The sequence below is a fragment of the Cajanus cajan genome, chromosome 1 (genome assembly GCF_000230855.2).
Source record: "Cajanus cajan strain Asha chromosome 1, NIPB_CcT2T_4, whole genome shotgun sequence".
NCBI classification, from domain to species: domain Eukaryota; kingdom Viridiplantae; phylum Streptophyta; class Magnoliopsida; order Fabales; family Fabaceae; genus Cajanus; species Cajanus cajan.
In genome coordinates this window covers 87,807,293-87,817,530 of record NC_138517.1, presented here as the reverse complement: position 1 = coordinate 87,817,530, position 10,238 = coordinate 87,807,293, and the positions used below count along the sequence as shown (strand labels likewise).

General features: G+C 28.9%; 1 protein-coding gene across 3 annotated transcripts; it reads left to right on the top strand.

Moving 5' to 3' along the window:
• Positions 1-502: 502 nt before the first annotated feature.
• LOC109803918 (putative nuclear RNA export factor SDE5) lies at positions 503-5,929 on the top strand. Of its 3 annotated transcripts, none has more exons than XM_083066651.1 (12): positions 503-569; positions 867-913; positions 1,040-1,621; positions 2,495-2,520; positions 2,867-2,944; positions 3,516-3,589; positions 3,772-4,028; positions 4,361-4,443; positions 4,572-4,628; positions 5,021-5,088; positions 5,214-5,314; positions 5,533-5,929. In XM_083066651.1, the coding sequence occupies exons 3-12, from the start codon at positions 1,051-1,053 to the stop codon at positions 5,721-5,723; spliced, it is 1,506 nt and encodes a 501-aa protein (XP_082922777.1). In that variant the 5' UTR covers positions 503-569; positions 867-913; positions 1,040-1,050; the 3' UTR covers positions 5,724-5,929. The 3 variants fall into 3 exon arrangements, with proteins under 3 accessions (XP_082922777.1, XP_082922772.1, XP_082922774.1); XM_083066646.1 differs by having other exon boundaries at positions 506-569; positions 820-913; XM_083066648.1 differs by having other exon boundaries at positions 551-569; positions 817-913.
• Positions 5,930-10,238: the final 4,309 nt, after the last annotated feature.

Sequence of the window (10,238 nt, the reverse complement as noted above, 5' to 3'; positions counted from 1 at the left end):
CTTCTAACAATAATTATGGTATACTAATAAGAAAAAAACACTTTATACTTTTCTCTAGAAATAAAATAAAATAAGTGATTAATTAGAAACTTATTTAAAAACTTTTTTATTTTAAGTTTAAACAATCGGATTCAACATCACACAATGTTTTTACTTATGAATATAACTTATATTTAAGATAAAAAATTATTTATTTTTTATAAAGATTTTAAAAGTATAACTTTTAAAATAATTATTATAAAAGTTTTTTTACACCTAATTATTATAAAAGTTAAAAACTCATAAACATACATGTTTCCATTTTTTTTTCTCAAAAGTCTTCATTCAATTATTATTATTAGTACATTGTTTTTTACATTTGTTTTATCAATCAAAATTTATTAAAAATTAGATATATTAAATAAGAAGTAAGAAGTAAATATTTATTTCTAACAAATATGATTGAACTACATAATTATTATGACTTGTCATATTATTTCGACTTTTATTTATCTATAAATACTAAAGCAGATTAGCAAAGGTGTTGGGCTTCTCACTTCTCTCACACCCTGCCCAGTTCCAGGTATCAGGTATGTTTTCGTTCCTTTTGGTGTCACTCACTCCATTTCTATTTCTTTTCTTTGCTTTGCTTTGCTTCGCCACTGATTTGGCAATTTGCGTGACAAAACATCACACGAACTTCGTTCTTCCCTCACATTATCTTCTATCTTTTTGTCTTGCTCCACCTTGATTCCTAATTTTCTTATTTTACAATTCTTTGAGAAATAAATAAGAATAAGAATATGATGATTCTTTTATCATGTTTTCTTTGCCAAGAAGAAATGACACAAAGACTAAGCTTTTCTTTGGTACTTTGAGTGCTCCAGTCATTCCATTCCCAAGGCAACCCTTTCCCTTTCAGTGCCACACGCAGGTGCATTCTCTACCTTTCTTTCATGCTTAATCTTGGGATGTGATCAATTTTCCCCCTTTCGCATTCAATTTTTGGGATAATTAGATTAATTGTAGTAGCTTTATTGTGTCTCATTTCCCGTGACAGATTAAATTGGGATGGAAGTCTCTGGCCAGAACCTTGTGAAATGTGATGAAGAGAAAGCATTGAAGTGCTTGCTTGATGCATTTGGGTCAGTGTTTTCTCTTGAAGACATAGCTTCTGCATATTGCAAGGCGAGCAGGAATGCGGACTTAGCTGGGGAGATTTTGTATGGAATGCAGGGGAGCTCCTCAGCAGCATCTGCAACCCTTGATCCATCTAATGCAGATGTTAGTGCTGAAGGGTCCTCTGGATCATCAAGCGGATATTGTTCCCTAGAGAATTCTTTACAAGAGAGGAAAACCTTGAGGTCCAAAGTTCGCCCCGTTTCTGCAGGTAGTGTTTCTGGCCTTATTGGCAAGGGGTATGCTAGACCTGCCCCATCTGCAAATGGGTCTGTTGGTGTGACCAAACCAGCCAAGTTGGATGCAAGGTCGCTGCCCATGACCGGAATCTGGCGTGAAAAGGGCAAGCCGGATGTATCGAGTTCCAAGCATGATTTGCTTCACCAGGACATGGAAGATTTCTTATTTAAAATGCTTGGGGATGGCTTTCAGCTTGACAGAAATATGATTCGGCAGGTTCTTGGTATGGAAATTTTCAATTTTTTTTCTTTTTTTAATGTTTTGAAACAAATTATCACTTTATTTTCTTGTCTGTTGAAATTTTCTTGATGTATTTTAGATTTACGACCTCCTTATTAATATTGTATTTATATTGCATTTTATGTTGTGTCATCTGTTCTTTTTATCATTTCATTATTGTAGAAAACTCGAATTGTTCCTAACAACTGTAGTGTTGTTAAATAGCCACTATAGCAGTGCTATTGCGTAGTTCCTTGGATTCGTGATTGTGACTGTCCACTACTACTTCTGCTGTGGTTGTGGCATGCGTCAAGGGGTTTAGTTCAGTTGGTTGATAAGAGTGGGTGAATTTCCTGTTGTCATCTCCAGCAAGTCTCTGGCTAATTGAACTTTTGAGTTAATATTATGTCCATTTTTATGCATTTATATTTTATTTGCATACAACCTAATTTTTTATGCAATATAATTCATATTTTATCATATATTTCAATTTTCAACTGCTATGTGACTTGCACTATTTTGTCTGCTATCCAGTGCATGGTATAGTGGATTATTGACTTTACACCACTTGAAAAAAGCCAATTATTGCTGTAAAAAAAGGCAAATTTTTTAATAGCACATTTCTTTATATTATTAGGCAGTTATTATGATGGGCTTGCATATATGTATATGTTTTAATAGTTTAGCATTGTCCGGTATTTAACTATGACATGTCTAGAAAATAAAATAGTTTATAGGTTGATCTGACACAAGTCTTGGATACTCTCTACCTGCACTTGGCTCAATTGATTTCACACTCAAATTTGAACTATATTATTATTACCATTATTTCTTTAGTTTGTATTAACAGCTGACTGATTTTATTGCAAACATGCAGATACTTGTGGGTATGATATGCAGAAGGTACAAAAACATTCTTCTTATGCTGCCACTGTTGATATTTATTTCTTTCTTTTCCCACTTTTTCAGGGTTCATGTCAGAATATACAAAAAAAATAAAAATCGTATCCATAATTTCATGTATGGTGTAGACAATGTAAAGCTGACAAGGATATCACTCATTTATTTATTTTTTCTGCTCTATCCAGTAAAACGACATGGAGATTATTAATAATCATGGTTTTTCTATTCAGACTACCCAGATTTTGTCTGTTCTAGTATCATTTATAATTTTCTTGGCATCACTGTTGTGCATTTAGAAATAACACTTGTTACCTCTGCCTAATAAATATTTATTGCAATCATCCAGAGCTTGCAGAAATTACTAGATCGATCAAATATTACTTCGGGCAAAAGAACAGCTGTTGTTGGTGATTCAGCTGGGAGGGTAAGTATGATTGCTGATATTATTTATGGTTGAATCTATGCTTGGATTACTTATGCTACTTTCATTATGATTAGTTGTAGATATTATTACAATTCATAAATTTTGAAATTCCTCCGCAAAATGTGCAAGCGTTTGGGATTAAATTCACCTCAGGACAAAGGAGGGTTACCTAATACGTACTTACCTCTTGTTGTCAAAGTTGTTTGCGACATGCCGGCCTTCCTCTTGAGTCTTGAATGAATTTTAATGATATACATGAATTATTTTTGTAGCCAAATTGTTTGAAAGGAGTGTCGAATGTTTTGTGAAAAAAATGTTTGTGCTCCTTTTTTTTCTGACAATTCTTTCATTGTGCTTTTGCTATGTGTATTATAAGGTTGTTTTATCCTTTCACTAGATTATTATCAAAGAATAGAAGTAGCTTTTGGCTTCCTGTTCTGCTTTTTGGGTGATGGTTTTGTATTCTCCTAGCTTGACTTTTACCTTTTCAGAAAATTATATCTGTCTACATTAAAATTTTGATGGTCATCTAGATTCTTGATTGCTGTTCAAGCTAACTGTACTTCAACAGTTTACAGATATGAAACCAAAATCCGAAGCACCTTTATCTGAAAGAAAGTCTCAGGATTTAAATTATCCCAGAGGGTATATATATTTTGTTTCTTCATTTTTGTTTGTTAATATCTACTGCTTTTTTCATCATCGTATTTACCTTTGAAGATCAGAGACTTCTACTTTATCTTTTGTTTCAGTTAAAGTTATGCTCTAATGGCATAATCAACTTTAGGATATTTTGGGTTGTAATTTAGATTTTCTTTGTAATACAGTGATGGAAACATAGCTTCAATTAGAGGTACCGAATTACATCCGCAACAGAAACAAAAACATGACCTTCAGAAAGAAGTATTGTCTAGTTTGTTTAATTATCAAGGGCATTCTGAGGAGGCTCCTAAAAGAATTGTGAAGGATTTGAGTAAGAAATCACAGCATGGGCATGTGGTTTTTGAACCTCCCAAAGAATCCCCAGAAGAATTCAAGATTGACATCGACTTGATGGACTTATCACGACTAGAAAATATAGATGGTATTTCATGTTATTTTGGAAAATTGGATTCCAATTTTTTTATTGTTTAAAGTTCATTTATTGAGCTTTGTGTCTATATGATGTTACTATAACTTGCGTGTGTTTCCTAAGCCAGAGGATTATTGCATTGTAATTAGTTTATTCGTATGCTTCTCTCACTGTAGTCCAAGTATTAGAATTTTAGAAGAATTGGTGATACATTTCTTGAAGAAAATCCATTGACCATTTTTTTTCTTATTCTTGTTAAATAATATATAGATAGATATCTTATTTTATCTTTATTTTGAAGTTGAGTTTTACTTCATATGAAGATTGAGTGCTGTGTATGGCAGATCCAGAAGACGAGGAAGATTATCAGAATGCGCGTAGAGCTGTGAAGGAGTACCGAGTGGCAATGAATGAATATTATCAAGCAGTATGTTTCATTGTTAGGCTTATATTTTGTGCCACATTTGATCACTAGATAGTTTCTAGGTAGAATAACTTGTTGCGGGGTCTCTGCCATGGACACTATAAAGACTTAATGGTCTCTTGTCACTTCAGGCAGTTGATGCATTTGCAAAGGGAGATCAGAACAAAGCAGAAAAACTTCTAGAACAGGTAAGGTTTTGATAGAATTGTGCTAGCAATAAGTTTCTTTATATATGATTAATGTAGACTTTTTTCATGACTTCTAAATATTTGTTTCATTGGTATATTTATTATTGTGTTGTGCGCAGTGCGGCTTCTTGCATTCAGATTTTGTCTTCTTCTGATACTGTATAATAAAGGATGCTCCTTTGAGTTTCTACGATTAGTTGCCATTTTTCAGAAGATACTATTTGAAATGAAAAAAAAATATTATATTTGGTTTATTTTAACAATATCGGCAGCTTCCAATTGTTTTATTTGTTAATGATAATGGAAGCCTTAACTAGACACGTTTAGTTATAATTTATTACCCAAGTTACTCAAATTTTATCATTCACTTTTGCATGCTTTGGTAATGGCAGGGCCATTTTTTCCACAAAAAAGCTCAGGATGCTGACGAAGAATCTAACAAAATGATTCTTGAAAGCAGGTTAATCTCCTCTGCTCTTCAATTTGCATCGCTTCATTTCCTTTTTTCTATTTTGTTAAGGAGGTCTGTATGGAAATTTTGTATGTTAGGTAATACAATATTTATCATGTTATATTTGTTGGCAGAACTGCAGAAGAAGAAATGGTGCTTGACTTGCGTGACCATGGTTCAAAGGAGGCTATACGTCTATTGAAATGTCATCTTTCTTCTTTTTCTGGCATTCCAAGTAAGTTAAGGCATTGTACTGCTGAAGAGTATAACTTATCATTGGTATGATTATTAATGTGTGTTATTCTGAAATCTGATGTATTTTATATGGTGATTTGTTATTGGATGATGATGTAAAAATTGTTTACATTGTCAGTACATGCATATACTTTATTTACTTTTCAAATTTTCATGCCTGTTTATATGGTAATTTCAATATTTCCTTCTTCCCATCAGCATTCGAGTACCTCAAGGTCATCGTTGATGTAAATGATAAAGATAACAGTAAAGGATCTCGCAGACGACAACAGGTATTAAAACTATTAGAGCAGGAATCTATAACATGGGTTGAAGGAGAATCTGCGGGTACAATATTGATCAACTTGGCAAACATAGAGCCTAAACGATTGAGTTTTGTCAAGTCATAGAATGCTCCAGTTAGTTAACCAAATGAACTGTCCAATGTGCAATTGATTGATTGTTGGCAAAACTGGCATTAGTCTCGTGATTTGTGGAGGTGTTTTGGTTTTTTTGTCATAGTTTTGATCAAATTTTTTTAATATTATTTTGAAATATGGGGACCTAAATCATTAAATAAGCTAGTTTCACAGTCCAATATTATTTTGTTTGAGTAGTTTTACCCGTAGTATGTTTCTCTCCTTTCTGGCCTCACTTTTATTTTTTATTTTTGCTTTAAATAATGTTGTAATTGTATTGTGATTGAAATGAGGTTGGATTAAATATTTTTAAGAAAAAAGTGGTGCAATTTATTGTTATTAATTTTCTTATTTCATCATTTAATGAGTTTCGTTATAAATTTAAACTCGATCAAATTTAATTCAATTTAATACAATATGAATTGGATACCTTATCAAATAAATAAATGCATCAAATATTTTGCAAGTTTGAAATCAATATATTTCATTTCATATTCAGATAATATCTCATCTTATTGTAATTTTTTTTTTATCTAGTTTTCATTAAAACTTATTTTTTTAGCATATATTGTTTACTAGAAACTCATGCATACTTTGAGCTCCGACACAAGATCGAAAGAATATATCCGAACCTTCCCAAAGTCGGCAAATTTACAGCAGTAGTTGATCACGGTGGATGAAATGATGATTTACCTGCAGAAATATTATTATGCTCAACTAATGACTCATTAAACACGAAAAAGACTTGTACTTTGTTTAGGTAATAAAAAATATTTTGGAGAAGAAAAATATAAAATAGAAGTCAAATAAGTAAATTTTAAGTTGTTTAGACTGAGAAAGAGGTAAGAAAAAAAGAAAATGTGCATGTTTAAAAGATTTGTTTATCCCTATTAATATTTTTACACAATTCAAATTAAAAATAATAAATTCATCATTTTCGTTTAATTTAATCGGTTCTTTACAATTTTTACACCTTTTATTCTACAAAACTCATCACTTTTAAGGAGAATTCTTTTTTGACATAGTTTCAACCAATTTTATTCTCTCTTAGTTCACTTCTTTCCTTATTCAAACAGTCAGAAAATAAATTTCTATACCTTTGTTTTTTTCCACTTACTTTTCTCTTCAAAATCTTAAACAATGTAGTAAAGTGAATATATAACTTAGAATGCTGATAGCGTGATATCATATTGTTTGGTGGAAATATCGTAATAGATTTAATTGTAATGGATATCACTATCATCGCAGGGATAAAACTCTAATAATGTATTGTTGGGAGTTGAATTTGTTCTCATGTTAGAAATTACGGTAAATTTTATTTTCCTTTAAATATTTTTAAAGGTAAAATAAATAAAAAAAGACATATAATAGTGTGAGTGGTTATTTAGGATTAGTTAATGTAATTTTCAAAAATATTTTTTTAAAAAAATAAAGAGTATAATCATCCACAATTATAGAGACGAAAAATAGTTATAGAAATAAATATTTTCTTTATTTATTAGTACAAGTATATTAGTATAGATATTGTCAAAATAAAATTTTAATTTTAATTAAAAAAACAACTTAAACAATACGCATGGTAGTATATGTAAGTTTTATCTTCCCCTTGATTATCATTGGGTTGTTGGCAAGTTTTTAAGACGTGTGTTTAATAAATTAGTTTATAAATCGTCCGAAACTTATAAGTTATGAGTTGAAAATTTAAAAATTTTAATTAATTAAATTGAAATTATTTAGTATGACTAATTATTAAACTAGTTGATTAATAAAAAAAATGATATATTTATTTATTTGATAATGAGAATAACACAATAACATATTGATAAATTAATTATTAAATTAAAATGGATAAAAATAATTTTAAATAAATTAATAAAAATAAATATTCAAAACTTTATAAATTACTTTAATTAACTTATGAAATAAGTTGTAAATTTTTTATCGAACAAACTTATTTTGATTAAACTATAAATAAATTGGTTAAAAAAAATCTATAAACTTAACCATATCTTACCAATCATACTATTAATATAATTAAACAATCAAATTACTAACCTCTACTTCAGAAAAAATACGTATGGCCTAGATAATTTATCGATAGATAATTAATGTTATAATTTGTAATAATCTAGTATATTTTTTGTTTACTGCTTTTATTTATTGAGTATTTCGATTTGAATTTTAACATTTATTTTGACCTATTATTATTACCATTCCATTGTTTTTTTTATACTTAAATTCTTGTAAATATTGTAATTTTTCACATGATTATTTTGTTATATATTTTATTATTAATTTGAATATAAATTTTAACGTTTATTTTACATGTTATTATCCACTTTCCACTTTTTTTTAATTTAAATTCTTATATATAAGGTATATGGAGTTTATTTAACCCTACTTAATTAATTCTTATATAGTAATTTATTATTTATTTCTTAAAAATAATAAAACTCATTTATGTTTCCTCTTCATTCATTCTCTCTCCTCTTCATTACTTATTCATTTTTCTCTCCTATCAACTCATTATTTCTCACTCTTTCACTCACACTTAGGTTCCATTTGGTTCATTTCATCCAAATTTTTAGACTTTCTTTCCTTAGGCAATAAACATTAATTTTTCAATTTTTTTTTCAAACATTCAATATGTTTCTAGTATATAATTTTAAGAGTGACTAAACACTACATTACCATCTAAAAGAAACAATCTTCATGGAAAAAAAATGAGAAAAACTAACATACACCATTCAAGTAAACATGAGTTTCGTGTTGATGATCAATGAACAATAAGAAATTAATTTCTCTTACTTATTAAATCATTCTCTAATACTTTTATCCATAATTTTAAAAATCGGACCGGTCATCGAATCGGTTAAGGTATTGGGTCAGTGGGTCAAAGGTTGAACCGGTGGATCACTGGTTGAACCGCATGACTCGATTTTTATTTATTTTTATTAAAAAATATTCATATTAAATATATTTATACTTATAAATTTTAATAAATTCATATCTTATTTTAAATTTAAATTTTTCTATCTTATTTAAAATTATTTTTATTTTTATTTTGTAAAAAAATACATAAAAAAATTACATGTTAAACGGTATATTAATACAAATTAAAAATATAAATAATATGTACATATATAATATGCTTGCAATTAATATCACAAAATAATATATATAATATTTACATAGATATTGAATTATTAAATATATAATTTAAAATTAATAATATACTATAAAAGTTATTTGAGTTGTATATATTGCAAACAAATATATTAGAACAAGTAATCATTGTTATATTTAATAAGACTCCTTACTTTTTCATTAAGAGATTCAATTTTCATTATTATTTTTGTGATTTATGGTCCCTTAAAAAAATTAAAAAAAAAAAAAGTGGTTGAACCGGTTTGACCCACCGGTTCACCGGTTGAACCGAAAAATTGACCGGTTCAATCCGGTTTGAAACGGGTCGACTGCATAACCGATCCAACTTCAGATTCGAACCGGCTGGACCACCGGTTCCCGGTCCAACCGGTCCGACCGGCCGGGTCGGTCCGGGTTTTAAAACACCGCTTTTATCTTCTAATTTTTTAATGATTATGATGGGTAATTATTGTTGGATTATTGTCTAGAATTTGGACTACCCCAAAATTTTCTATCAAATTTAATTTAAAGAGAATAATGGTGACATAAGTGCAATGATTGCAAAAGAAGTGGTTCTAGTTGAAAAAAAATTACAAATTTAAGATTTTTATCATAGTTAGAGGTGGACGATGGTGATAGATTAATTGTCTTATGGAAGAAGAACAATCACTCCGAAAAATGAGAGAAGAGAGAGAAATGAATGGAGGAAGAGAGAGAATGAGTGAATAATTTGAGATAAATGAGTTATCTTATTTAAAAATAATAAATTACTATAATATCTTTAAAGTAAGCTTATTAAAGAAAAAAGATTGATTGTTTTTTTGGTCCAAAAGTTTTAGTATAGGTTGCTACCATCTAAAATTAAGATGAGAGTATGTTAGCAATTTTCACACACACACACATATATATATATACACACACATATATGAATTAGTGAAACAAAATTGTAGACTTGATCTATATATTAAGAACTTTAAATTTAATAATTAGATCATTAAAATTTAATGTAAAACATGAATTATTAAACAAAATAAGTTTAGGTAAATTTACTCCTAAAGTAAATAGATTTCTCCACACACACAAATATATATATATATATATATATATATATATATATATATATATTATAATAATGATAATGTATTCTTTCTTATTGTGTTAAAAATTAAGGGGACATTTGGCATAATTTTTTTCCCCAGAATCTAACTTTGAGAATGATAGTTTCTTGTTTATAAATAATATTCTTAAGAAACATTATTTTTTCGGGAAAAGATTTTGCATAAATTTTTCATGAAAATTTTCCTATCAGAAGGTGAAAAACTAACTTTTTCAAGGTAATTAAAAATAAATTTTAATGTG